The 27,520-nt window shown below is 64.1% G+C and overlaps 1 protein-coding gene across 1 annotated transcript; it reads left to right on the top strand.

The window, feature by feature from the left end:
* Positions 1-383: 383 nt before the first annotated feature.
* ENG (endoglin) lies at positions 384-27,439 on the top strand. The gene is made up of 15 exons (XM_070057159.1): positions 384-805; positions 8,004-8,155; positions 17,024-17,164; positions 18,629-18,794; positions 19,174-19,339; positions 19,447-19,573; positions 19,793-19,964; positions 20,129-20,271; positions 23,946-24,083; positions 24,267-24,305; positions 24,754-24,870; positions 25,134-25,385; positions 25,693-25,747; positions 26,579-26,680; positions 26,787-27,439. The coding sequence occupies exons 1-15, from the start codon at positions 739-741 to the stop codon at positions 26,909-26,911; spliced, it is 1,962 nt and encodes a 653-aa protein (XP_069913260.1). The 5' UTR covers positions 384-738; the 3' UTR covers positions 26,912-27,439.
* Positions 27,440-27,520: the final 81 nt, after the last annotated feature.

Below are 27,520 nucleotides of genomic sequence, written 5' to 3'. Positions count from 1 at the left end.
GGCCCGGTCCTGGGCCTGTCGTGCTGATGGAAGACATCCTTGTGCCCGAGGAGACCTGCTCGGATCTCAACTCCAACCCCTTCTCGGACCACTTGTCTCACTGCCTCAGTTTTCCTTTTCCGCCTTCTGCATAATGGGAATGCTGAGTTTGTGGGGCTGATGGCGCCCGCAGGGCCCGGCTGGTGGAGAGTTGTTTTACCCCTGCATGCACCCCCACCTGCCAGCCTCGAGGACACAGCCCCGGAGCCTGGGCCCGCCCACCCCCACCTCCCCCCATCCCGGGGCCCCCCACCCAGCGACAAAGCCCGTGGCACTTCCTCTACCCGCCTGGCAGGCGGCCTGGGCCGGCCCCTTCTCTAAGGAAGCGCATTTCCTGCCTCTCTGGGCCGGGCTGGATGAGCCAGAGCTCCCCGCCGCCGCTGCCGCCGGTCATACCTCGGCCTCCCTCTGCATCCACAGGCCGGGACCGCCACGCCGCCACCGCCGCTGTCCCCGGCAGCCCAGCAGCCCTGCCCGCCCCACCACCGGCCAGAGCTGCCGGCCCGGCCCTGCGTCCCTGAGCCCACTTCTCCTGAGCCCTCGGCCGCCACCCCAGAAGGCTGGAGCAGGGACGCCGCCGCTCCGGCCGCCTGCTCCCCTCGGGTCCCCGCGCGAGCCCACGCCGGCCCGGGCGCCCGCCCGCAGCCCTGCCTCTGGACACCGGATAAAGCCCAGCGCGCACAGCTCCCAGCGGACGGCATGGACCGCGGCGCGCTGCCCCCGCTCATGGCCCTGCTGCTGGCCTTCTGCAGCCTTGGCCCCACAAGTAGGTGTCAGGGGACCCAGGGTGGGGACACTCGGCTCCCAGAGCCCAGGACCAGCCCCAGGTGTTCCCCTAAGCTCACCCCGCACGGGCCGAGCTGGGGTCTTGGGCCTTCGCAGGTCGCAGGACTTGGGCACACCAGGCCGATGCACTTACCTCTGCCCTTCCAGTGCGCCCACGCCTTCCCAGGAAGCCCAGGCCCCAGAGTGCTGTGCAGCCCCAGGAGACTTCCCCACCCTCTCTGGGCTAAGTAATGTGTGGGAGGCCAGCACCGTGGCTCACTAGGCTAATCCTCCGCCTTGCAGCGCCGGCACACCGGGTTCTAGTCCCGGTCGGGGCGCCGGATTCTGTCCCGGTTGTCCCTCTTCCAGGCCAGCTCTCTGCTGTGGCCAGGGAGTGCAGTGGAGGATGGCCCAAGTCCTTGGGCCCTGCACCCCATGGGAGACCAGGAGAAGCACCTGGCTCCTGCCATCGGATCAGCAGCGGCCATTGGAGGGTGAACCAACGGCAAAGGAAGACCTTTCTCTTTGTCTCTCTCTCTCTCACTGTCCACTCTGCCTGTCAAAAAAAAAAAAAAAAAAAAAGTAATGTGTGGGAGGTGGACCCGCACGCGGGTGCTCCTCAGTGTGCTCTGTGAGGACGGCCTCCGAGGCTCTGAGCAAGGTGGAGGGAGCGAATTGGCCCCGTAGGGGCGCGCTGGCCCGCAGGGGGTCGGGCCGGGCCGCTTTCCCGTCGGCTTCAGCTCCCCACGCCCTCACCTTCCCTGGGGCCTGTGGAAGAAGCCAGCGTGGCGATGCCCTGGCCCCCGCCCCGTGCCTCCTCCGGCTCCCCAGGAGCACCGTGGATGGGGGTGCGGGCCCAGCTTGGGGTTCCATGAGGCTCCTCAGCCCGGGGGCTTCTCAGAGGTGTCACAGCTGCTTTGGAAGCCAGTCAGAAGAGAGGCCGGGAAGGACCCACCCCCACCCCCCGTCCCACTCGCTGTGGGGCTCCTGGGGCCCCCGGCCAGCCCTGGGGACCCTTGACCCGCCGGGGCATCCAGGACCTCTCTAAGGGGCCTGCAGGGAGGGGCAGGAGGAGGAAGGGTCTGTGGCTGCGAGGCCAGCCCTTCCCACCTCACCCCTGCGCCATCCTGACCGCACCCCCAGGCCCCGGCTCCGAAGCTGTCACCGCCACCTCACTGAGTGCAGGCTGAGGCTCAGCAGCTCAGACAGACCCCAGACCCGCGGCGGCCGGGGCACTGCCTCCCACCCGGGCTCCCAGCCACCCTGCAACATGGCCGCCCTCATCAGCCCCATTTCACAGGCAAGGAAACAGAGGCTGAGTCCCCGGCCTGGGCTCCCAGATGCTCCCACAGGGCCGCTCAGCCTCCCCTCCCCGCTCCCCCTCATCCGGCTCTTGGAGAGCTCACTCCCTTCCTTTGGGTCTGGAAGAAAGAGCCGGGCGGGACCTGGAGTCCGGCCTCACGGGCTGCAAGTCAGCAGTGGGCAGGTCAGTGGGAGCCCGCGGGGCGGGGCTGACCCGCACCTGCGTCTCTCTCCCACCGCCCAGACACCACCCTGCCCAGACACGACCCTCCTGTCTCCCCCTCCCTGGAGTCCTAGTGCGCAGGAGTGGAAGGATGAGGCGACGGATACTGAGTATCTTTTATGTATCAATGTACTTCCTTCAATTGCCGGATCAGCGGTAGCCATGTTAACTCTTGTTTTGAAAATGCTGGGGCGATGTACCTGTGCCATCCTGGGAGCAGGTGGAAGCTGGCCCCAGCCTGCACGGCGGTGATACAGGTTCCAGGGCGTTAGCAACCACGCAGCCCAGGTAGTGGGCAGTGTCAGTGAGCCGCCTTGGAGCAGGATGGGGAACCCAGCTCCCCAGCTCAGGGCTGAGCGGGGAGTGACCCGGGCAGGCTCATTGAGGCTGCTCGGGCGGGTCTTCTGGAAACAGAGCTGGCAGAGGGTCCCAGAGCTGTCCCTTGTGCCTAACTTCTTGTCCCCACAACTCAGCCTTCCGAAGCCAGCCTTGGAGCATGACTTGCCCAAGTACGAAAAGCCGTGTGGCCCGTAAGTGTCTCAAATGCCCCCCAGCAGGGGGCCTTGGAGCCAAATCCTGAAGCCACAGGCAGGTGTCTGGGACACACCGCCAGGTGACACGCCGCGGGGACTCCGGTCCTGTAGCAGCCAAACGCTCAGAACGTACAGTGTGCGTGCAGAACGTTCTGGAAGGCTGTGCATCCCAGGTGCCCATTCTTTGGTTCTTTGGCATGGGGCTCTCTCGAGGGGATTTCGCTTTCTAAGACACACTTTTCTGTGTCAAGCTGGAACTTGTCATTTAAGCCCAAAGCTGAAGGGATTTTGCCAAAGTAACTTAACCTGGTCCTCCAAGCAAGGGGCCCTGTTAGCGGTGGCACCGGAGGCGAGCTGGGGTTTGTACTGGTTTTCATCGGCTTCTTAAGGTCGTTTGGGATCAGCGTTTGGGAGTCTTGTGCCCCAGTTTCCCTGTTGTCATGTGGACCGCATAAGTGTCGCATTGCAGTTCTAGAATATTCTGTACCTTCACTGCGCCATCCTTTGCCCAGCGGATCCTTTACTGTGGGATGTCCAGGTGGCTCCTCGCTTTGTTCTGGTTATAAATATCGCCCCATGCATGTTTTTGGTCCATGCACCTTTTCCGGTATCTGGGATTATTTCATTTGGATGGAGTCCCAGCAGTGGGCGAGCTGGGCCTCGGGGCCCGTGCTTGGTGGCTGGCATGGGAGGGGCAGGGGCATGACAGGGAGCCACTGGCCACCTTTTTTGAGGGAGGGGGACCTCGCTGAAGAGGGGGTGGTGACACAGCACAGGCCTCAAATGCCCTCCTCCTCCAGGCTGTCTTCCAGGGCAGCGTCTCCCTGGCCAGGAGGAAAGAGGCTGGAGCAGCAGCCATGTGAGAGGATGGGTCCCTGGGGATGGTAGGGCCATGACCACCGAGTTCCCCAGCCAGACAGAGGTGACCCTGGGACCACAGGGACAGAGGGACAGAGGCATCTCAGACGACAGCCTGGCCGGATCTGGGAGAGAGGAAAGTAAGTGGCTCTCCTGTGTCCTAGGCCACTGCCCAGCATCCAGCGAGGGGACCGGGGGCCAGGACAGGCGGCAGCTCCAAATCCCACCCCCAGCTCTCCGCTTCCAACCCGGCTTCCCGGCCTGTGCCTCTGACGGCTCACGCGCTACGCACCTGGAGACGGGTCACCATCTAGGCCCCGGCCCTTGGCTCCAGCCCAGGCTTGGGGGTGTCAGCCCTGAGGGCTCCCCCCAGGACGGAGCGGGTGTCACACCTGGGTCTTGTCAGGGGCGCATCCTTAGCCCCTGCTTGTGCCGCACCCCGCGGTTGCCTGCTGCACGTCCCCGTCAGACCCAAGTCTTGCAAAACCCTCTGGGGGCTGCACCCTGTCAGCCCCACCTTACAGAAGAGGACACTGAGGCACAGGCCGGTGGAGGGATTTGCCGACCAGCACAGTTCAGACCTGAGCAGCGGGGCTTGCGCCCTGGGCCCGACCACTGCACAGCTCTGCCACCGAGGTGCTGAGGCCCTGCGGGCAATCGGCCCCTGCCCCTGCCCCCGGAGTGGCCCCCCCCGAGTATGGCCCCCGGGACCCCACCTGCACCCTCTCTCTGCATCCCTGTCAAAGCCTTGCCCTCGACCCAGATGAGACCCCAGGACGCTGGAGCCCTGTGGGACCTGCCCCTCTGCCCCCCACCCCAGGCGGAAGCTGAGACCCAGGGTGATGCAGGGGCCCCACGCAGGCCACCCAGCGAGTTAGAGGGAGGCCTGACAAACCTATCCCACAGATGCATCGAGCCCCGGGCTGAGTGACCAGGACCCAGGGTGCCGGGACTTCTCCTGTCCTGGAGAACCTGTGTCCCCTGGGAGTGCAGACATGTGGCCCGGGCAGAGCAAGTCACATGGGCCTGTGTGGTTCCAGGACACTCAGCACTGATGCGCCTAAGAAAGGAGGCATGCATTCCCATGGGATTTTCTCATCAGGACTTTGAAGGATGAATAGGAGTTGGCTGGGAGGTCAGATGAAGGGTGGCCGTTGGTCTGGGAAAGGCAGGGGCCTGGAGCGTGGTATGTTTGAGGGGGAAGCCCCCTTGTCCCCTGCTGACTCAGCGCACCCACGTGTGGCAGTGGCTGCCAGCTCCTGGGCTAACCTTGTTCATCAAAGCTCAGCATCTCAGAGACTCGACCATCGGCGTACCCACTGTACAGACAGTAACACTGAGGTGTGGAAAGGGAGCTGGGGGCTTTGGCATCCGCCGATTCCTGTGCTGCATGCCAGCACCTGTGGGTCCCAGGCTCGCTCACCAGGAGACACAGCGCGCAGAACGGGTGCTGGGGCCGCGGCTTGGTCATTCATGTTCAAATTTGGGCCTGGCCACCGAGTGGCGGCCCCCCGCTTAGCCTCCCCAGGCCTCTGTCTGGGGGCAGCAGCACCCAGCTCCCCCCACCTCGGGCAGTGAGGACCCGACCTGTGGGTGCGGGCAGACCCCCGCTGTGGTCGGCAGTGACTGCTGTGTCTGCAGGTGGGGAAACTGAGGCACTGGGGGCGGCTGCTCCAGGTCCCCCTCCCAAGAGGCAGAGCTAGGATCTGGCCCAGGCTGTCCGGCCGGCTCCAGGGCCCCTTCCTTGAACGTGGGCTGGCCTCTTGGAAAGTCCCAGGGGATCTGCGTGCTCCCGGGTGGGGAAGGGGAGGAGGGGACGTGGCGGGAGGCGGCTCGGGGCTCTCTCTCAGGAGGCCAGGTCACCCAGGCCCCATGTGGCGCCTCGGCCGCCCCGGGTCCCGGGAGGCCCTGGCCTTCCCCCTGGTGCCAGGGGATTGTTTTCAGCCGGGCCTGGGCCCGCCTTGGGCTCCTGGAGACAGGCCCCGGCGTCACACTCCCTCCTGTCTCCCCATTCTCGTCTGCGGGGTGGGGGTGGCTGGGATCGAAAAGGCCCCAAAATAAATGGACCTCTTATCTGATCTCCCAGCCTGCCTGTTATCTGATCATTACATAATGGCCAGGCCCGTGGCCTCTCCCGCTGGCTGACGGCATGGAGGAGGCGGCCCTGGGCGCCCGGCACTCCGGGAGGAACTGGGGTTCCTGGAAGTCTGGGGAGGGGGCAGGGAAAGTTCAGAGGGGAAGAGGGAGGTGCTGCGTGGGTCTGCAGGCCGGCCCTGGGTCGTGCGGGGAGAGCTGGGTCCCAGGCCCGGGCACTGAGCCCAGTGCTGTGTGACGGGGGCCTGTCCCACCTCTCTGGGCCTCGGTCTCCCCATCTGTACAGTGGGGGCAGGAACTGGGCAACAGCCAAGGAGCCTGTGTTCCCAGCAGGAAGGGAGAGGGCACGGGACGGGGCTGTCAGGTGAGGGAGACCCCGGGACGTCCCTCCCCCAGGACTCTCACCTGCTGGCTGCCCTGCCCCCACCCCGCCCTTGGATAGTCACTTCTTTGACAGTGACTGAAGTCCCTTAAAGAAATGGGATGTCCCACACCGTCCTCCCGGGGGCCTCTGTGGGTTGTGGGGGTCCCCAGCTGTCACTCCACAGAGCAGGAACCGCCGCTCCGAGGGGGGACCTCAGTGACCAAGGCCGCCAAGCACGAGCCCTGGGGGTAGACAGGGGCCGTGCTCAGAACCCGGACTCCATGTGGCCCGGCCCTGTGGAGTGCCCGGGCACGCCCAGGACAGGCCAGCGTGAGGATGAGAAGGCCCGGGCACCCGTGGTGGCCAAGTGCCCCGTCCCATCTTCTTCCGGGGGCGGGGGCGGGGGCGGGGGAGCCGGGCGCGGGCTCGCTGGCCGCCACCTCGGGGCTGGCGTCGGCTGGACGTGTGGCCCGGCCCTCGCGCCCATCTTTGATCTCTAAGAAAACAGGAAGTGAGCGCGACAAGATGGAGACACAAACTTCCAAACAGTCTCCCCTTCTCTGTCCTCCTTCCCGCCCCGGCCCCCTCCGGCACATTCCTTGGGCCGAGGTGTAGGGGCCTCACTTCCTCTTCTTCCTCCGCCGCTCCGGGTGAAATTCCATTCCCTTCCCTCAGGACCCGGCTTCCTGGCCACGCAGGGCGGGCTCCTGGGCCTCCTACGGCCGCCTCCCTCCAACCTGGCCGCCCTCATGGCTCTGCCCGTCCCCCGGGGCCGCGGCCGGGCCACCCTGAGCCCCCGGGGCCCCCACTCCCTCCCCCACATCGGCAGGTGTCACAGGAATTCCAGACCCACAGTACACAGTAGCACAGTGTGCCCGGGGCGATACCTGGGGTGTACATATGCTTTCTACAAACATCCATCTTCTGAAAAACACTGATTTTATTTCAAAGGCAGAGTTACAGAGAGAGGGGGAGAAACAGGGAGAGAGAGGTCTTCCATCCACTGTTTGCTCCCCAGATGGCCACACTGCTCAGGGCTGGGCCAGGCCGAAGCCAGGAGCCTGGGGCTCCATGTGGGTCTCCTGCGTGAGTGCAGGGGCCCAAGGACTTGGGCCATCCTCCACTGCTTTCCCAGGCCGTGGCAGAGAGCTGGATCAGAAATGGAGTGATGGGACTTGACCTGGTGCTTGTATGAGATGCTGGCATCACAGGCCATGGCTTAACCCACTGTGCCACAACGCCAGGCCCCAAAATCTTCCTCTTTTATCTGAAATTCAGGCTTGACTAGGCGTCTTGTCTTTTTTTTTTTTTTTTTTTTTTTTGACAGGCAGAGTGGACAGTGAGAGAGAGACAGAGAGAGAAAGGTCTTCCTTTGCCGTTGGTTCACCCTCCAATGGCTGCCGCGGCTGGCGCACCGCGCTGATCCGAAGGCAGGAGCCAGGTGCTTATCCTGGTCTCCAATGGGGTGCAGGGCCCAAGCACTTGGGCCATCCTCCACTGCACTCCCTGGCCACAGCAGAGAGCTGGCCTGGAAGAGGGACAACTGGGACAGAATCCGGCGCCCCGACTGGGACCAGGACCCGGTGTGCCGGCCCCGCAAGGCGTCTTGTCTTTTATCAGTCAACCTGGCAGCACTCTGACCTTGGATGAAGGATGTTTCCTCTCTGAGCCTCAGTTTCCTCATCTGTGGAATGGATACAATGCCCCCCGCCTTGCAGCAGGGAGCAGCCCTTAGCGGGGGTCACAGGCCTAGGAGCCATCTGGGAGGCGGAGCCGTGGTCGGGACCCTGTTCTTACCCAGCTCTCTCTGCGCCTTCCCCAACAGGCCTGGCAGAGACTGTCCAGTGCGACCTCCAGCCCGTGGACGCCGAGAGAGGCCGGGTGACATACAGCACCAGCCAGGTCTCGGAGGGCTGCGTGGCGGAGGTTGCCAGCGCTAGCCTCGAAGTCCACGTCCTCTTCCTGGAGTTCCCAAACGTGAGTGTCCCCGGTGAGGTGGGGCGGGGGCTCTGGGCGATAGGGGGGTACACCAAGCAGTGTCAGCCCTAGGGCTCCCGTCAAGAGAGAGACTGGGCGTCTCCCTGGGCGTTTTGGGGCAGGGTCTGGGGGCAGAGCAGGTTCTGCAGAGGGTGGCCAGAGCTGAGTCTGGCAGGTGGCTGGTGAAGAGCACCTGTAGCCCCTCCCCCGCCTGCAGCCCCTCCAAGACCCCAGCTCTCCCCAGGAACGCCCGCCCCGGGCCCGCGGTCAGTGTGTTTGACAGGCTGGTCCCTCCTGGTGGTGACTGTGTGCCGGGACCACCTAGGGCTAGGCCCTGCTGTGTGCCGGGGATGCTGCACCTGGGGCGAACGAGGCCTCCCGGGGGCCCACCTGCCAGGCTCTGTCACTCAGCTCTGCAGAGGTGGCCCTGAGAGGCGAGGCCGCTGGCCCGGGGACTCCAGGCCCAGGCTGGGGATCTCACATTCAGGTAGCATCGGGCCTGCCTGGGCCGGAAGCCGCACCTGGCCGAGGCGGCCCTAGGTCCTGAGTGCGATTTCCTGGGGTCCATTAGGGTAAACTTGTGGCCAACCTGCCCTGAAAACAGTTGAGCTGCCCTGTGTTTGTGCTGTGATAAGAAGGCGCCCAGACCACCAGCGTCGGGATCCTGCCCACCGCCGGGGCTGCAGGCCGCGATAACCCCGGGCCACAGATAGCACCAAACGCGGCTCGTGTGGCTTGCGCCGGCTTTGTTGGCTGTTTCACACCGGGCAATGACACGGAACCGCAGACGGGCCGCTGGGAGCTCGTGCTATTCGTCCTGCTGTTCAGGGATGCCCTGCCCATGATCACGCATCCCTGGGCCACGGTCACCCAAAGGCCCCGGGGGGCTTCGCCCGTGGGAGACAGGATGTAGACAGCCAGCTGCGACGCAGGCGACCTGTTGTGTTCTCGGGGCCCCGGGGCAGGGGTACTCCAGCTGCCGCAGCCTGGTCTGGGGCTCCCTGGTGGGAGTACCTGCAGGAAGGAGGCCGCGGAGAGAGCAGGTGCGGACACAGGGGGCAGCTGGGGCCGGGTTGAGCGCGTGGCAGGAGGCGAAGTTCATGTTGGAGCAGGTCTAGCGAGATGCAAGGGGCCCAGAGCCACAGTGAGGAAACCGGCCTTTATCCTGCGGGCAAGGACAGCCGACGGCCGGGCTGGTGGGGCTGTGGCAGGTGCACTGTGGCCAGGCTGGTGGGGCTGTGGCAGGCGCACTGTGGCTGGGCCGGTGGGGCTGTGGCCGAGTGCACCATAACTCGTATCCTATCCCAAGGAGCCTGTGGTTCCGGGCAACAGAATCTCCCAGACAGCCTCCCGTCTCTTCCGGAGACCATCCACAGAGCATGCGACTTTAGCTCCAGGAGCTAAGCTGCAAGGCTGTTTGTTGGTGGAAGGGGCTGGGAACCAGGAGCTCTGGGGTCCAGCCCCAGCTGGGTCACTGGCCGGCACCTCCCCTGGCGCCCGGTGTGCACAGTCGGCTCCTTCTCCCCCGTGTCCTGCACACCCTTTGCTGGGCTCAGGAGCTTCGCTTAAGAATCAGAGTGGCGGGCCAGCACCGCGGCTCACTAGGCTAATCCTCCGCCTGTGGCACCAGCACTCCGGGTTCTGTCCCGGTTGCCCCTCTTCCAGGCCAGCTCTCTGCTGTGGCCAGGGAGTGCAGTGGAGTTTGGCCCAAGTGCTTGGGCCCTGCACCCCATGGGAGACCAGGAGGAAGCACCTGGCTCCTGGCTTTGGATCGGCGCAGCGCACTGGCCGTGGTGGTCATTTGGGGAGTGAACCAACGGAAAAGGAAGACCTTTCTCTCTCTCTCTTTCTCTCTCTCTCTCTAACTCTGTTTCAAAAAAAAAAAAAAAAAAATTCAGAGCGGCAGAGTCTGGCCCTGAACAGTTGGGTGTATGGAGCAGTGTGTAAGGAGGCACAGTGACCCCGGCGCATGAGTTAAGAACGCCAGCTGTGGGGAGGTGTCTGGAGCAGCAGTGTAGACGCTGCCTGGGACACGTGCATCCCATCTTTCTGGTTTCGAGTCCCGGCCTTGGCTCTCAACTCCAGCTTCCTGCTCGTGTGCACCCTGGGAGGCAGCAGGTGATGGATTAAGTGCTTGGGCCCCCGCCACCCACATGAGAGCCCTGGATGGAGTCCCAGGCTCCTGGCTTTGGCTCGGCCCAGCCCTGGCTGATGCGGGCATTAGGGGAATGAACCAGCCAGTGGAAGATCTCTCTCTCTGTCACTCTGCCTTTCAAAGAACAGAAATTAATTAATTTTTTTAAATGAGAACACAGTTTTGGGAGCTCTAGGTGCTCCGATGGGATGGACAGCCACACCGCCTGGGCCACCTCTCTGGGCCTTCACTGCCCAGGGACACCCTGAGCACCCTCAGACAGGCGGGACGCCCAGCTCACAGGGGCAGCGCCAGCCAGGTCCTGCGCCAGGGGCCCACTCCCGGCACCTGCCAGTGTCCCATGGGCCTGAGCTCCATGCCCACCTGCAGAGCCCTCAGCACTCCGGGCGTGTGACTGTGCACACATCTCCACGGCTGCCCACTAGCGGGCACCTCCAAGGGTATTGCTTCCGGACAGGTGGGCAGGGGCCACGAACCCATTTTCAGAGGGGCCGGCCCTCCCGGAGCTGGGCCTCCCCCCAGAAATTCCTGGTCTCCCCGTCCCAGGGTTGGGCCCACAATCCCTCCAGACCCTCCCACTGCAACCACTGAGGAGCCCGTGGGGGCCCTGGGTGGCACCTTCCTCCCCAGACAGCCCCCAACAACGGGGCCCACGGCCCAACAGTCCCCCGCCCCCAGGCCTCTCTGGGTGCCTGCTTTGCACCCTGGAGCGCCCCTTGCAACTCAGGGGGCTGAGGGGTGGGATTGGCAAGGGCGCTCAGGGGCTGTGGGGACCGGAGAGCGAGCACTGAACGTGCAGGGGAGGGTCCCTGGGGGACGGCTCCCGGGCTCTAAGCAAAGAGAGGGGTCACGGGCACTCCAGGCGCCGGGCACTGCACCAGCAAAGGCCAAGAGGCGAGAAAGCTGGGCCAGCAGCTGCCATGGGGTGATGGCCGTTCCAGCAGCCCGCCTGCCCCCTCCGGCCCACGGCCTGGCCCCAGAGCCCTCAGATTCCCGGTGGGCGGGTGGCAGGCGGCAGGCGACGCTTCAGGGAGGAGGTGCGGGGGTGGTCTGCAGACAGGCAAGGGGCCGCTGGGCAGGGTCCCCGAAGGGCAGGCTGGAGCCTGGATTCCGGGAGAGGGCCCAGGGTCACATCCTGACCCGCGGAGACAGGAAACCGGCCTGGTGTCTGCGCAGCTCTGCTGTCTTCGTAACACACTGCGCCAGCCGCTGATTCACCCCGCTCCCGGCAGGCCCGGGGGAGCCGGCACGCCCCACCCGCCCCGCGGCGCTGACTCACGCCTGGCCAGAGCCACACACAAGGCCGCAGAGGCTGGGACCCTGGGCTCCCCCAAACTCCTTTGTAGGGGCTCTGCAGGCCGTGGAGCCCTCAGACGCGCGCGCTCTCCGGCCCTTTTCTGCTTGCACCTGTCCCGCCGGGGTGGAGGGCTTGCAGGGCCTGAGGACCCAGCTGGAACTGCGCTTGCCCCTCCAGACCCTGCGAGGGGGCGGGGGCAGGACCCTGGCTTTCCTTGCCCGGAGTGCCCAGAGCTCCTCCCACGATGCACAGGCTCTTTCCTGTCCCATCCTCTAGGGGGCGCACTGCGGGGCTGCCGCGAGCTCTGGGCTCAGACGGCTGTTGCCGTGGAGGTGGGGTGGGGGAGAGGCAAAGCTTGGGCGTGTGGCCTGGGCTGTCCACGGGGGGACCGGGGAGCTCCCTTGCTGGGCGGTCAGAAGCAGGTGGAGAGACGGGGCCGGCTGGGGCCAGGGGCCTCCGCCTGCATTCTTGTCCCAGGCCCTGCCAGTGTCAGGCGGGCGTGCGTGCGTGTGCCCCCTGCTGGCCGCCCATCCCAGGGCTTGCTGTGTGTGTCTGGTCATTTGGGGATGGGGTTTGTTTTGCTCCCGTCCAAGTTCCTGAGGACAGAGTTGGAGCTGCCCAGTCAGGGGAGTTTGGAGAGCTGGGGAGGTGTGGGCTGACCCCAGCAGCTCCCTGAGCTGGGGGAGTCCCCTGTCTTTCAGGCATCCTAGAAGCCCTCCGTGGCCACAGGGCCGCAGACCAGGTCGCGGTTAGCCAAGGCTGGGGCAGCCGGCAAGCACAACCTCAGGCATCACTGAGCCCGGCTCTCCCGTCACAGGGGAGGGAGCCTGGCCCAGGAGCGCATGCCCTAGGGAGGCCTGGCAGAGCCCCAGCCTACCCCAGCCCCTCTGCCCTGGACCTCAGCCTCCCCCCGTGCATGGGCAGTGGGGGTCGGAGGTAGCGAAAGCCAGGCCACTGCCAGGCACAGTCATCACCCGGTGTCCTCGGGGACCGGTTCCAGGCCACCAGAATCTCCCACGGGTGTTCAGTTCCCTTCCGTGGAAGGGCTCAGTGACGTGCACAAAGCCCACCGGTCTCCTCAGACGCTTCAAGTCAGCCCTGGATGGCTCACTGCACCTGCGCCCACGCCAGTGCCACAGAAATAGCTTTGTGTGTGGTTTAGGAAATTCTGCCTGGGTACAGGGGATATGTCTGGAATGTCCCTGATTCTGTAGACGTGGAACCCTGGACCAGAGAGTGGACTGTGCTTAACTGGACACGGGACAGCCACTTTGTAGGCAGAACTGCACCAAAACCTCAAAAGTTTGCGGAATGGGTCTAGTGTTCAACCCATTTTCCAGACCAGGAAACTGAGGCCCAGAAAGGAGGCGTGACTGAACTGCCCTTGAATTCAGGTCAGCCAGGCTTTACCCACCCCTCCCCTGTTTGGGCCATCTCTGAGTCTGTCTGCCGGGGTGGACAGAGGGGCAGCTGGCTCCCTGAGGGCCACCTCCAGGCGGGCCCAGGGCGGGCGGGCTCCACTCCGGGAAGAATTACTGGAAGCGGCTTTCTATAAGTGAGTACGAGCGCTCGGGGCCTCCCCATCGAAATCCCCGCTGCTCGCCACCGACCGCTGGGCCAACAATGGCATCTGTGGGACACTGGCGTAAAAATAGAAACGGGCTCCCGCCCACCTGCTCAGCCGGGCAGGCCCGGGCTGGGAGGCTCAGGCTGGCTCCCAGAATTCCCAGAATCCCACTGGGCCGCCGGGAGCTAGGGGAGGGGCTGTGGGTGAGTCAGGGCCACGGTCGGTGGAAACCAGGGCCGGTGTTCCTGGTCTCCGCGGGTCTCAGCCAGGCCCGGGGGTTCAGGCCGCTCGGTGACAGCCGAGGAGGGGCCGGGTTCCTGAGCCCCAGAGCAGACGTCCGTCCAGTAGCTGCTGCCTCCGGATGCCCTCACCCCTGGCGTGACCGGGCCCTGACCTCCACTTCCCCTTCTTCACTTCCCTTACGCAGACCCCTCCCACGCCGGCCCGAGCCCTGTTTCCCAGGGGCCGCAGCAGGGCCAGGGCAGGACTGGCTTCCAGCTGCTCTCCCAGCGCCTGCGTGCCCTCGGCCCCCCTGGAGCAGGGAAGCCTGGGTCTCCTCGCCCACTGCAGCCCACGGCGCCTCCTGACCACCGTGCACCAAGCCATGGGGCTGCCTATTTGCCGCGTGTGTCCCATGGTGGGTGGGGACAACAGCTGTGACCTGGGGTGCAGTCTGGGAGGGGGTGGGGCTGGGAGCGAGGACCCAGGCCAGGCAAGCTGTGGGCTCCCGACATGGCCACTCACTCACAGCTCCCTCCGAAGCTTCCCTGAGCCTCTGTGGCTGCATCTGTAGAATGGGACCCCACCTGTGCCCACTCTGCCCAGACAGCACAAGCAACGCACTCAGCACAGGGCGCGGCCTGGGCAGGTGTGAGAAGTGACTTAGGGTCATTGATCTTCAACAGCTTTATGAGATAAAATCCGCCCACTGAAAGTGGATCGAGTGGTTTGGGTATAGACACGGAATTGTGCAACCGTAAGCGATTGCTTGCGCTAACAGTTCCGATGCAGTGAGGGTGCGGCGGCTTTCCCGGCACCACTGACGAACATCTGCGTCGTCTTGGTCAATCTCAGTGACAGTCGCAGTCCTGGGCACGAGGGAGCCGCGACACTTAGATGTACATTTTGCACTTTATCAAAATATGGTATCAAGCCCCACAGTTTGTTTTGGAAGTGCTCAGAATGCATATTTTCTTAAAAGCATTTATGTGTTTGAAAGGCACAGTTACAAAGACAGGGAGAGATAGGGAGCCCTCCCATCCGCTGGTTCACTCCCCAAATGGCCGCAATGGCCAGGGCTGAGCCAGGCTGAAGCCAGGAGCCTGGAGTGCCATCTGGGTCCCCTACATGCGTGCAGGGGCCCGAGGACTTGGGCCGTCTTCCGCTGCCTTCCCAGGAGCATTAGCAGGGAGCTGGATCGGAAGTGGAGCAGCCGGGACTTGAGCCGGCGCCCATATGGATGCCAGCGCTGCTGATGGCAGCGTAACTCACTGCACCACACTGCCCTCCCCTAGGATGCATAGTTTAAAAAATGATGAAACAAAGGAAGGGCTGGCGCTGTGGTGTAGTGGGTAAAGCCGCTACCCACAATCCCAGTGTCCCATGTGGGTGCTGGTTCAAGTCCCAGATGCTCCACTTCCCATCCAGCTCCCTGCTCCTGGGAAAAACACTGGAAAACAGCCTAAGTACCCTTGTACCCCTGTGGGAGACCCGGATGAGGATCCTGGCTCCTGGCTGCAACCTGGATCACCGGCCATTGCGGCCATTTGGGGAGGGAACCAGCAGATGGAAGCTCGCTCTCTCTCTCTCTGTCTCTCCCTCTCTCTGTAGCTTTGACTTTCAAATAAATAAATACATCTTTTTGTAAAAAATGATGAAACAAGCTAGTTTGAAAAGCAGAAGCTACAAACCCATCAGAAATCAGCAATGGAAAATGTGAACATGTTCGAATGTAAATCTGAAGCCGATCGTTCTACTATAAATTAGCATAAAAATGATTAATCATGGCCGGCGCCGCGGCTCACTAGGATAATCCTCCACCTAGCGGCGCCGGCACACCGGGTTCTAGTCCCGGTCGGGGCGCCGGATTCTGTCCCGGTTGCCCCTCTTTCAGGCCAGCTCTCTGCTGTGGCCAGGGAGTGCAGTGGAGGATGGCCCAAGCCCTTGGGCCCTGCACCCCATGGGAGACCAGGATAAGTACCTGGCTCCTGCCATCGGACAGCGCGGTGCGCTGGCCGCAGCGCGCTGGCCGCGCGGCCATTAAAAGGTGAACCAACGGCAAGGGAAGACCTTTCTCTCTGTTTCTCTCTCTCACTGTCTACTCTGCCTGTCAAAAAAAAAAAAAAAGATTAATCATTTAAAAATAACCAACCAGAATGGCAGACCCGGGGACGCTGAAAGCGAAGGGACGCTATTTGCTCCTGTTACATTTTCAAGAGCAGGCACAGGGCTGCTGAGCCGCGGAGATCTCGCTGGGCTGCAGCTCTGGGCCGCAGCGCATCCCTGGCTTTGGCACATCGGCCGCGGGAAGGACAAGGAGGCGGCGAGAAGCTGCAAACTCCCCACCGGCCTCTTGACCAGGCAAGGGCCTCCCCTGGGGGCCTGCAGGAGGCGTGGCCGGCAGCTGGGGCTGTGCTGCGCAGGGCCTTGGGGCCTCTCTCTCCCGCTGAGCTGGGGTTGGGGTGGCGACTGGGGCATGTGGCCTGAGGGGCTCGCTTGCGTCAGTCCCTGGGTTCAGAAAGTCTCTGTGCAGAGCGGAGCAGAGGTCACTCTGCCCTTGGATCTCTGTCTTTTATTTTCTTCTTGGGGCTCAGGTGTAGAAAAGGGTAGCCCGGGGCCAGCGTGGCGGCGCAACAGGCTAACCCCCCGCTTACCCTGTATCCTGTATCCGAGCTCCAGCTGGAGTCCCGGCTGCTCCATTTCTGATCCAGCTCCCTGACCACGCACCTGGGAAAGCGGCGGAGGATGGCCAAGTGCTTAGGTCCCTGTACCTGCGTGGGAGACCCGGGAGAAGCTCCTGGCTCCTGACTTCAGCACGGCGCAGCCCCGGCTGTGGTGGCCATTTGGGGAGTGAACCAATGGATGGAAGACCTCTCCCTCTCCCTCTCTCTGCCTCTCAAATGAATATATGAAAAAGAAAAGAAGATGTGGCAGGGAAGGGCAGTGGTGAGAGCCGAGGTCTACACAGAGCCAAACCCCAGGTCCTTACTTACTTGCTGTGCGACCAAGGGCAAATGACTCCGCCTCTCTGCAAGTCAGGGTCATTGGGAGGAGCAAATGAGCTAAGCGTGCCGCAGTCAGAGCAGCCCGGCTCGCAGGGAGCCGGGGACGGGTGTCGTGGTCGCGGTTAGGAAACTTCCAGAAAAAAGCACAGTGCTGGGGGACGGAAATTCTCCGTGCTGGTGGCACGTCTCCAGACGCCTCCACACGCTTCTACAAAATCGTGGTTTTATGCCCTCAAAAATGCGTGTGCTTGTGTGTTTCAAATAGTGAGGCAAACAGCATTGGTGCACACTGGGAGAGCATGTGTGGGCTGGCTGGCAGCGGAGAAGCCGCCTGGAAGGCTGGGGGTGGGGGGGTGGGGACGACGGGCACGAGTCACACACGGCAGGTGCTCCTGCGAAACGAGAGACCTCGCTTGGCCGGCTGCCGTGTGAAGTTCAGGTTCATTCCGTATTTTCCGCCTCCTTGGCTGTGCTGGGGCTGCCCTCGCAGCGCTCTGAGGACAGGCCCAGCTCTGGGCCCCGGGAGGCAGGGGCAGGGGCCTGGGGCCAGCACCGGCGCGTGGTGGCCCACCCTGTGTGAGTCTGACCCGTCCGCACGCGTGTCTGTCTCCTGTCCCCACCCAAGGAGGTGTCAGAGCTGGAGCTCACTCTCCAAGCACCCACGCAAAACAGCACCCAGCCCCGAGAGGCGCTTCTGGTCCTCGTCACGCGCAAGAGCATCTTCCTGCAGCTCCAGGCGCTGGGGATCCCGCTGCACCTGGCCTACGTGAGTGCGACCTCCGCCCTCCCCACCCCCGGCTGAGCACTGGCCCGGGAGGCCCCTGCTGTCCCCGTGAGCCAGGGCCTCCCACCCAGGGGCCCAGACAGCAGCAGGACCCGGCATGAGAGAATGCAGGCGTGGTCAGGTTGCTGTGCAGTTCTGGCCACCTGTGACCCTCTGTACGGCCTCTGGGTGCCCACCTGTCCGGTGGGACAACTGGGCTCCACGGTGGTCTCCGGAGTAATCCTTTCACTGGCTTTGAAGTTTCCAGACTGGCATTTGGGGACTCAGGTTCAAGTGCGGCGGGCAAGGGCAAGGCAGAAACCTAGTTGCGGCTGGAAGTGCGGTCGGGAGACTGTGTTTTGTTCGTTTTGTTGCATCCACTAATGGACGTGGCCCACGTGGGTGGAAATCCTCATTGTTTAAAGACACGCTCACCAGAGGACGGAGGGGAGGGGCCCCAGATGTGAGCAGCTGTGGTTCGCAGCAGGAGAGCACAGGGCCAGAGGAAGGGTCAGGAGGGGAGTGGGCCTGGCCTGGCATGGGAGGGGCAGACAGATGCAGGAGGGCAGCTCCGGGGGCCAGGCAGAGCCACAGGGGAGGGGAAGAGGAGCGGGGGCAGAGCCGGGCTGGCCGGGGGACAGTTCCGGAGACAGACGGAAGCTGCCGGGTGTGCACAGGGGTGAGGAATCGGGGTGGGGGTTGGGGCAGCAGGGACTGCCCAGGGACAGAGAGATGGACGCGGCCCAGCCAGCAGGGCCAGCTGAGGAGGGAAGGACCCCACGAGGCCCCGCCCACCCAGAAAGGGAAATCCAGGCGTCAAGGAGGGAGAGGCCTTGCCCTGGCTCCTCCAACTCCCGCCTCTACTCCTCCCGGGGAGGAGGGGTCCGGGGGGGGCCCAGGGGCGGGCAGGAGCAGGAACCCAGCCAGCTGGGGGTCGCAGCCGCCGGCTCCAGCCTGGGCCTGGGTCTCACCGCTCTCCTGGAGCTGGGAAAGTCTAGTCTTGGTCCGACCAGAGGTCCGTCTTGTGCCTTTTACATGGTAACGCCCTCTGCCGTCCTTTGCCTCCAGTCACTTGTCGCACATCTGCTTTCCGAGTGGGGACACTGCCCAGGTCATGGGCCTCCCCTGCCCATCTGTAAATCATTCATTCATTCACTCATTCATCCCCCCTCCCTCCCTTCCTCGTGCTAGGTGTCAGGGTGAAGCTGGCAGGTCAGGGCCCCCCAAAATCAGGCAGATGTTTCCCGAAGAGCTGGGCGAGCAGACACTGTCCCCTGCAGGCCCTCAGAGTGCACAGGGAGGCAGGGAGACCTACGAGCAAGGGTGTGGAAGGGCCCACCTTGCGGGGAGGCGGGGCAGTCTACCGGAGTGCTCCCAGTCAGCAGGCTGACGCCCCAAATTGCTCCCTGACCTCCCACATGGGACGGAGGGGGCTCCGAAGCCCTGAGCCTCACTGTGTCTCCCCAGAACCCCAGCCTGGTCATCTTCCACAAACCCCCGGGAGTCAACACCACGGAGACCCCACCCTTCACCACCAAGAGCCAGGCCCTCGACTGGGCCGCCACAAGGGGCCCCATCGCCTCTGCTGCTGAGCTGGAGGACCCCCAAAGCGTCGTCCTCCACCTGGGCCCAGGTCAGCTGGGGCGGCGGGGGCTGGCCCATCCCTGGGGCTGGGAACCGCGGGGGGGCTGGGTCAGCCCAGCCCTGCCCTCCAGCAGGTGCCACTGCTGAGGTCGGGGTGGAAGTGACTCCGCACCCTGTCGCTCCGGGCGTGGGAGACCCTGTAAGAAAGCCTCCAAGTATGGAGCGCAGCGGGCGCGCTCTTGGCTGCTCCGACGCGTGCCCTGCACGTGCCCGATGTTAGCCGGGTGTAGGCAGAGAGGGAGACAGGCCCCGATTCAGCGTGCGGCAGGAAAACCACAGGGGGCGCCGGACGGGGGTAACTTTTGCAGCTCCATCTCACCCGCCTGCGGGCGCGGACGGAGGGGACTGACACGCGCCTGTCTCTGCAGCCCCCGGCTCCCCGACCCGCTGCGTGCTGGAGGCCCCCCAGGACATGGGCCGCACGCTCCAGTGGTGGCCGCGGGCTTCAGCCCCGGTCCGCAGCTGCCGCTTCGAAGACGTGGCCGGCCACAAGGAGGCGCACATCGTACGGGTCCTGCCGGGCCCCAAGGCCAGGTAAGGGCGTCCGCTTCAACCCCGGGTCCCATCGTCCCGCCGCCCCGCGCTGGCCCGGTGGGCACGGCCGCTGCCCCGCACTGACGCAGCCGCCTGTGTCGCCACAGGCCGCGCACGGTGACGGTGCAGGTGGAACTGAGCTGCTGGTCCAGGGACCCCGACGCCGTGCTCATCCTGCAGGGTCCACCCTATGTGTCCTGGCGCATCAACACCAACCACAACATCCAGCTCTGGGTGAGCCCGGCCCCGCCCCGGAGCTGAAGCCCCCAGCGCCATCCCTTCGCCCACCCCCACCCCAGCGCCCCTCGGGGTCCTTCAGACCTCCCTCTCCAGGAAGCCTTCCCTGATCCACTGGGGACCCCCTCACCCAGCCCGAGAGGCCCCGCAGGCCCGCAGCGCCCCTGACTCTGTCTCGGGTTCCTCCCTTGCCTCTCCCTCCTCCCCCAACCCCAGACCACCGGCGAATACTCTCTCAAGATCTTCCCAGACAAGACCATCCCAGGTTTCCCGCTCCCAGACACCATCCAAGGCCTGTTGGGGGAGGCCCGCATGCTCAACGCCAGCGTTGCGTCCTTCGTGGAGGTCCCCCTGGCCAGTGCCATCCTGCTGCAGGCCTCCAGCTGTGGTGAGCACCGGCCACTGCCCGCCCTCCAATCTGTCCATCTCGCTGAGCCTCTTTGGGACCCCCCGGGACGGTAGGGAGCTAAGCACGGAAGAGCTGAGTCCCTGTGCGCAGTGGACGCTCCCTGACTGTCCCCCCCCCCACTGCCCGTCTCTGCTGCCCCGCAGATGGTGGGCCGCAGACCTCACCTGCGCCGGTGCAGACCACCCCGCCAAAGAACAGGTGCAGCCCGGAGCTGCTCATGTCCCTGATCCAGCTGAAGTGCACTGGCGATGTCATGAGCCTGGTCCTCAAGAAAGATCTTGTCCAGGTAAGTGCACGGCTGCCCCGGCACTCCGGCTGGAACCCTGGGCTCCCAGCCCGGGCAGGGTCGCAGCCTCAGGCGGGCACCTCCTGTGGGATGGGTCCGAGGGCGCTGCCTACCGGCTGCTGCTGCTGGCTCTTCGTCTGCGGTCTGACGGCCGGAGCCCTTGGCACAGCGAGCTGCGGCAGGCGGCGGTGCTGAGCTCATGGTGCCCGCACCGGGGAGCCCTGGGGTCGGCCTCCCAACCCGCAGCTTCCTCCACACGGATTCAGCCAAATGGGAACAGAAAAAGCTCAAGGGGACAAAAAAGCAAAATGCAAAAAGTACTTCTGCCCCGGTCATGTTCAGGCTCTTCTCGTGATTGGTCCCTGAACAATACAGTGGGGGCGGGGCGCTACAGACTGCCCCAGGCCCTGGAAGGGACCGGCACCTGTGTCTCTGGGGATCCACTGCGACCCACTGGGATCCACTGCGACGGCCGTGTGATGAAGTGCCGCTTCTCGCACCCAAGGGCGGAGGCTGTGGGCTGCGGTGCGTGTCCTTGGGGGGGCGTTCACTCTGGATTTCCTGTATCCGGGCAGTCCCAATGGACACATTCCTTTGCCTCCTGCTATTCCATTTCAGGTATTTTTATTTATTTATTTATTTTGACAGGCAGAATTAGACAATGAGAGAGAGAGACAGAGAGAAAGGTCTTCCTTCCATTGGTTCACCCCCCAAATGGCCGCCACGGCCGGCACACTGCGCCGATCCGAAGGCAGGAGCCACGAGCTTCCTCCTGGTCTCCCATGCGGGTGCAGGGCCCAAGCACTTGGGCCATCCTCCACTGCACTCCTGGGCCACAGCAGAGAGCTGGCCTGGAAGAGGAGCAACTGGGAAAGAACAGGCGCTCCAACCAGGACTAGAACCCGGTGTGCCGGCGCCGCAGGCGGAGGATTAGCCTAGTGAGCTGCGGTGCCAGCCCCATTTCGGATATTTTTAGAACTTTGGCATCTGTGGCGCGTATCATGTATTAATTAGCGCGGATTATTCCATCACATCGACATGCCACCGTTAACTGTCCCTCCCGTGTCCGGCATGTAGGCTGCTTCCGACTCCGGAATTCCATAGGTATGCAGAACCTGTCCCTGTGTGGGCAGCTTTTCTGTGTGCAGGGACTCCTTTCTTAGGCTGGCTGTGCCGGTTGGCGGGATCGCTGGGGCAGAGAGAGCAGCGACGGCGAGTGAAGTCTCTGTCGATGGAGCTTGGCTTTTTCGCTTGATGCTTTTGATCACAAGGATTTTGATCACAAAGAAAAAAAAATGTGGCCTTTTGTCCATCCTTTCTCCTGATGTGTTGTGCTTCACTAAATTTTGGCTACAATGGTTTTGAACTTTTTTGGGCATTAAAAAAAAAAAACCATCAAGCTAGGGCAGAGGAGGTGCTGTGGGTTAAGCCCCCACTTGGGACGCCAGCATCCGTCTCAGTGCCTGGGATCAAGTCCCGCCTCCGCCTCCCCACCCGGCGTCCTGCGAGGGCACCGGGAGGCAGCACATGATGGCTGAGTGCTTGGGGATCCTGGCCTTGGCCTTGTTCAGCCCAGGCTGCTGCAGGCGTTAGGTGGGTGAACCAGCAGATGCAAGATCTTTCCCTTTGTCTCTGTCACTCTGCCTTTCACATAAGCTTTTTTAATGAGCAAAGAAGCATCTTCCTAAAACTCAGGCCCTCTGGAGGGCCCTCCTCCCCCGTGAGTTCCTCCAGCCTTCCTGGGGCAGACACTGCCAGCCCTCTGTGACGTCAGCTGGGGCGTGCGGCCGCTTCTGGGTAAAGAGGCCTGGGTGAGCCCCAGGTGCCTGCTGGCTGCCTCCCCCTCTTCCTCCTCCTCCTCCTCCCCTGTCCCCTGGTCCAGCAGGTGTCTGGGAGGGCAGGGGCTCCCTCTGCTCCGCTTCTGCATCTCATTGGTGGCACTGCAGCGCCCCCTACGTTCTGTCCAGTCGCTCACAACTTGTTCCCTTGCTGGACAGAAAGGCAAGCTCTTTTCTTTTAAATTTGATGAAGTGTCTGCTACCCTTTCCATCCATACTTTTTTATTTTTTTATTTTTTTTATTTTTTTTTTAAATTTGAGAAGCAGAAGGCAAGAGCACCCATCCCCCGGTTCACTGCCAAATGCCCACAAAGGCCAGGGTGGGCCTGGCTGGGTCATGGCGGAAGCCGGGAGCCAGGAACTCCATCCAGGTCTCCCACACCGGTGGCAGGAATGTAGCAATTGGCTGCGGCCTCCCGGGGCCGGCACTGACAGGAAGCTGGACTCGAGCAGCAGGGGGAGGGACGGCAGGCACCTAGCTATCCATCGGCGGGGCCTAGCGGATCCGTCTGGAGTCTGCCCGTACAGACACGGAAAGCGGTGGAGACCAGATTGCTGGTGGCGCGCTGTGGCTGCGTGTGTTACACACACAGAGAAAACCCAGATCCGCACATCCTCCCAAGAACCGGATCTCTGTGGGAGATCACTCACCGAGAAGGGTCTGGGCCGTCACCCCAGACAAGGGTGCCTCCCACTGGCAGTGCAGAACCGGAACTCCCTGTAGGGCTCTTCCCAGCTGCCCTAGAGCCGCTTGCATTAGCTGGGGAGCTGAGGGCGGCGGCCATCAGGGGCGGCATCCTGGGGGAGTGACTGTGACCCGGGGGGCCCTCAGCAGCCCGCGGCAGTCTACGCTACGACTCTGAGATTCTTTGAGCCTAAGAGTGTGGCTGAGAAACCCTCCAGTCTGATTCTCCCGAAACAGGCTGGCAAATTCTGGCCCACCACTTGTTTTTTTTTTGTTTTGTTTTGTTTTGTTTTGTTTGTTTGTTTTTAATAAAGTTTTATTGGTGCACGGCTGTACCCATTCATTCATAGGCTGTCTATGGCGACTTTCCAGCTGTGACAGTGAAACCGAGTCACCATGACAAAGACCATACGGCTCACTAGGCCTAAAATATTTACATTCTAGCCCTTGAAGGAGAAGTTTGCCAGCCCCAGACCTGACATCGGACTATGCAGGTGGGGTGTGTGTGGCGTGTAGCTGTGAGCGGTGACTGCCTGCCCGCTCAAGCACATGGTTTTGGTTTTAATTTGTGTTTATTTTTAATATAGATTAGAAGAAAGTAAATAGCATTGCCTAGGACAAGGCTTAGAATACAGGCGGGCCGGCGCCACGGCTCAATAGGCTAATCCTCCACCTAGCGGTGCCGCACACTGGGTTCTAGTCCGGTCGGGGCGCCGGATTCTGTCCCGGTTGCCCCTCTTCCAGGCCAGCTCTCTGCTGTGGCCTGGGAGTGCAGTGGAGGATGGCCCAAGTGTTTGGGCCCTGCACCCCATGGGAGACCAGGAGAAGCACCTGGCTCCTGCCTTCGGATCAGCGCGGTGCACCGGCCGCAGCACACTGGCCACGGCGGCCATTGGAGGGTGAACAGCTAAGGAAGACCTTTCTCTCTGTCTGTCTCTCTTACTGTCCACTCTGCCTATCAAAAAAATAAAAATAAAAAATAAATAAAGGAGAGCCGGTTCAAGGAGAGCAGCACGTGTCCCGCCGAGTAGGATGGTGACAAATGCAGGGCGCGCGGGGGAGCTGGGATTCGAGGCCTCTGGGAGCTGAGCTGCGGTGGCCAGGCCTGAGGAGCCGGCGCCCCTCACCGTGCCCGCTTCCTCCCCGCCCAGGCTCTGCAGTGCACCATCCTGAACCTGACCTTCGGGGACCCCCGCTGCCAGGCCGAGGACAGCGAGGACCAGCTGGTCCTGCACAGCCCCTACTCCCGCTGTGGCATGGAGGTGACCGCCAGCATGATCAGCAACGAGGTGAGGCCCGGGCCGCACAGGGGGCTGCCTGCCGAGCCTCCAGGCTGGGGGGGGCAGGGTGTGGCGCTCAGTGGGAACACAAGATGAGGCTCAGTCTCTCCATCCATAAGATGGGCGTATTGGCTGGGCTAGCCTCCAGGGTCCTTTCTGGCTCTGACCAGCTCCTTGGCTCTGTCCCCACAGGTGGTTGTCCATGTCCTGTCGGCCTCGTCACCGCAGAGGGTGAGAAATGTGAGCCCCGTGCTGACCCACCTGGGCCAGGGTCTGCTGCCCGGGCGGGGGGCCCCTTCCTGGCCTGGCGGGGAGCAGACCTCGGGAAGCTCAGGCTCTGTTCCTCGCAAGCCACGTGGCTCTCGCATGCCTCCGTCTCCCGCTCTGTACAATGGGGGCAGCAGTACTGTCGGGGCCCGACCCTCAGACTCTTGGCCAGGGGTTCCGGCACTTCCTGGCTGTGTGGCCGGGGCAAACCACGGGAGCTTTCTGGCCCAGAGTCATCAGGCGTCGACTGTGGCATAAGCAGAGCACCCGCAGGTGCGTCTGAGGTGGCGCAGGGCGCACACCTGCCCTAAATACTCGGGTTTTGCAAAGGTGACCTGGGGCTGAGGCAGCCGCCCTGGGCCTCCGCCCAGCTCCTGCCCGCAGCTGACCGGGGCCCCACCTCCGTCCGCAGAAGACCGTGCACTGCTTCAACGCGGAAGGGCTCGCCGTGCACCTGGGCCTCTACGTGAGCCCGCACTTCAGCCAGGCCTCCAGCACCATTGAGCTGGGACAGCAGGGTTTTGTGCAGGTACTGGCCGTGCCCCACTCCTCCCGGCCTCCCCTCCCCCCTCTGCCCAGGAGAGCAGGAGCCAGCCGGCCCCGGTGCAGGGGGAGGCCGTGCGGTGCTCAGGGCACTGCTGGGAACGGGGCTCTGCACTCCTCACCGCTCCAGGTTTTCCCGATAGGTCCTGGCAGCACAAACTCTTCTCCTGGTTCATTTCAAGGGAGCCGAGGTGGGGGAGGCGAGGGCTCGCCTCCCGCCGTGCCTCACCCCCTTGCCCACCTGCGCAGGTGAGCTCGTCCCCGCCCCTCCCTGAGCTCGTACTCCAGCTGGACAGCTGCCGCCTGGACCTGGGCCCCGAGGCCGAGAACGTGGAGCTGATCCAGGGCCGGGCGCCCAAGGGGAGCTGCGTGAGCCTGCTGGCCCCGAGTCCCGACGGCCACCAGCGCTTCAGCTTCCTCCTCCGCAGCTACATGGTGCCCACGCCCACGGCCGGGACCCTCAGCTGCTCCGTCACTCTGCATCCCAAGAGCTGGTCCCAGGTGAGCGCAGCCTGGCCCAGCCCAGCTTCTGAGTGGGGTTTGCAGGCGTGGCCACCCAGGGCCGGGGGGGGGGGGGCACAAGGGACCAGGTGGCAAGGGGCAGAGCTCCCACACTGCTCCCAGGGCCTCCAGCAGTGCTGGGAAACCATCCCGCTGCAGCCAGAGGGGGTCCGCTGGCGCCCTCCCATGACCCAGCTCCCCCGGGACTGCCCAGGGCTCCCAGCCAGGGAGCTGGGCGGGGGGCTCAGAGCCCAGGCAGCGGGCTGGAAAGGCAGCACCACACCTGTGCTCTGCCCCCCGCCCCCAGGAAATCCACAGGACCGTGTCCACTCGCCTCAGCATCGTCAGCCCCGACCTGTCTGGTGAGTTCCGCACCTGCTCCCCGGGCATCAGTGGCTGGGGTCAGAATGGGGGGCGCTGGACAGCGCGTGGGGTGGGGGCCCGGGCACACAGCATGGGGGAGCCCAGGGACAGCAGCCCTGGGAGGAGGGGCAAGAGAAGCACGCCCCCCCCCCCGCACGCAGCTCCTACCCAGCAGGGGCCATGGCTGCATCAGGACAGAGCCCCTTTGTTCATGGCCACCCCGTGGAATGGGATTCTAGGCCCTGACTCCCTGTCCAGTGCTCCTCTGGGCCCCCCTGGCTATGGTTGCCCTAGCTACGGGGCTGGGCCCTGGCCTGAGGTGCCCTGGGTGGAGGCGGCCCCTTCTGCCCAGCGCCCTCCAGCAGGGTCACCTGCAGTGGGGGCTGTGGCGGGGGCCTCACCTACTGTCCAGAGCAGACCCAGGACCAAGAAATGGGGACCAACAGTCCCATTGCACAGATGGGAAGTCAGAGGCCTGTGGTCACATGTGGGCAGTGGGGAGTCTGGGAAGAACAAGGCCTGGGACAACCCAAGAGCAGAGCTGAGGAGCCCTGGCTGGCTGTGGGGCTGCAGGGCCGCCCGGCCTCTGGCCTCCTCTGTCTCTCGCATCCCACGCGTGCCCCTGAGGGTGCGTCTGGGGGAGCCGCGGGGAGCAGGGCGGGTCCCTTGGGCGGACAGTCAGGGTTCAGCATCAGATGAGGGTGTGAGGCGCCCACTTGCGAAGAGAGGAGACCAAGGGCCAAGCCCTGGGGCCCGGGGCAGCACAGCAGGGCAGGGGCCAGGTGGGTGGTTGGCGCCACTGACCGCAGCCGGCCCCGCCCCTTCCTCAGGCAAAGGCCTCGTCCTGCCCGCCGTGCTGGGCATCACCTTCGGCGCCTTCCTCATCGGGGCCCTGCTCACCGCGGCGCTCTGGTGCATCTACTCGCACACGCGTGAGTATCCCGGGGCCCCCCACTCCCCGGGGGAGCCGCGCGAAGCCTCGGAGGGGGCGGGGAGCCTGGCTGGGGCCCTGACCGCCGCCCCCGCCCCCGCCCCCAGGTCCCCCCGGCAAGCGGGAGCCCGTGGTGGCGGTGGCTGCCCCGGCTTCCTCGGAGAGCAGCAGCACGAACCACAGCATCGGGAGCACGCAGAGCACCCCCTGCTCCACCAGCAGCATGGCCTAGTGCCGGGCCGAACGCGCCCCTCCCCGGGGCTGCCGCCGGTGGGGACGCCCGGCCCACGCCAGAGCCTTCAGACCCCCCGGCTGCAGGCTGCGGCTTCCTGGAACCACGGAGAGAGAGGCCGCTGCCCCGGCTGTCCACGTCGCTGTAGAAACCCAAGGCCCGGCTTCCTGACCCCGGTCCTGCACTGAGCGGGCGGGGCGGGGCGGGAGCTGAGAACTGGAGACACGCCCGGCCCCGCCCACAGGCCCCGCCCCACCCAGCGATTGAAGGAGGGCCCAGCCCAGAGCCTCCTTGGACTGGCACAGCTGTGGTGCAGGAAGCAGAGGCCTCGGGGTGTCCGGCCTGGGAGCCCAGAGCGTGGCAAGAGCAGTGGGAGGGGGAGGGAGGGAGCCCGGCCCTCCCAGTGCCTGCCTGCGCATGGGGACCCCGCCCCGCCCCCGGGGCAGGCAGCAGATGGGGAGGGGCTCAGCTGCTTGCCCTGCACCCAGCCCTGTATATTCAGCCCCAATAAATCAGACCTTGAATCCAGCGTTGGCCGGGAGAAGGGGGAGGGGCCTGGCGGGTGAGGGCGGGGAAAGGCGCGGCAGGGGCTCGGGCAGGGCTGGGATG

Source organism: Oryctolagus cuniculus, chromosome 1 (genome assembly GCF_964237555.1).
Source record: "Oryctolagus cuniculus chromosome 1, mOryCun1.1, whole genome shotgun sequence".
NCBI classification, from domain to species: Eukaryota; Metazoa; Chordata; class Mammalia; order Lagomorpha; family Leporidae; genus Oryctolagus; species Oryctolagus cuniculus.
The sequence above is the reverse complement of the archived record's forward strand: the minus strand, read 5'-3'. Positions and strand labels throughout refer to the sequence as shown.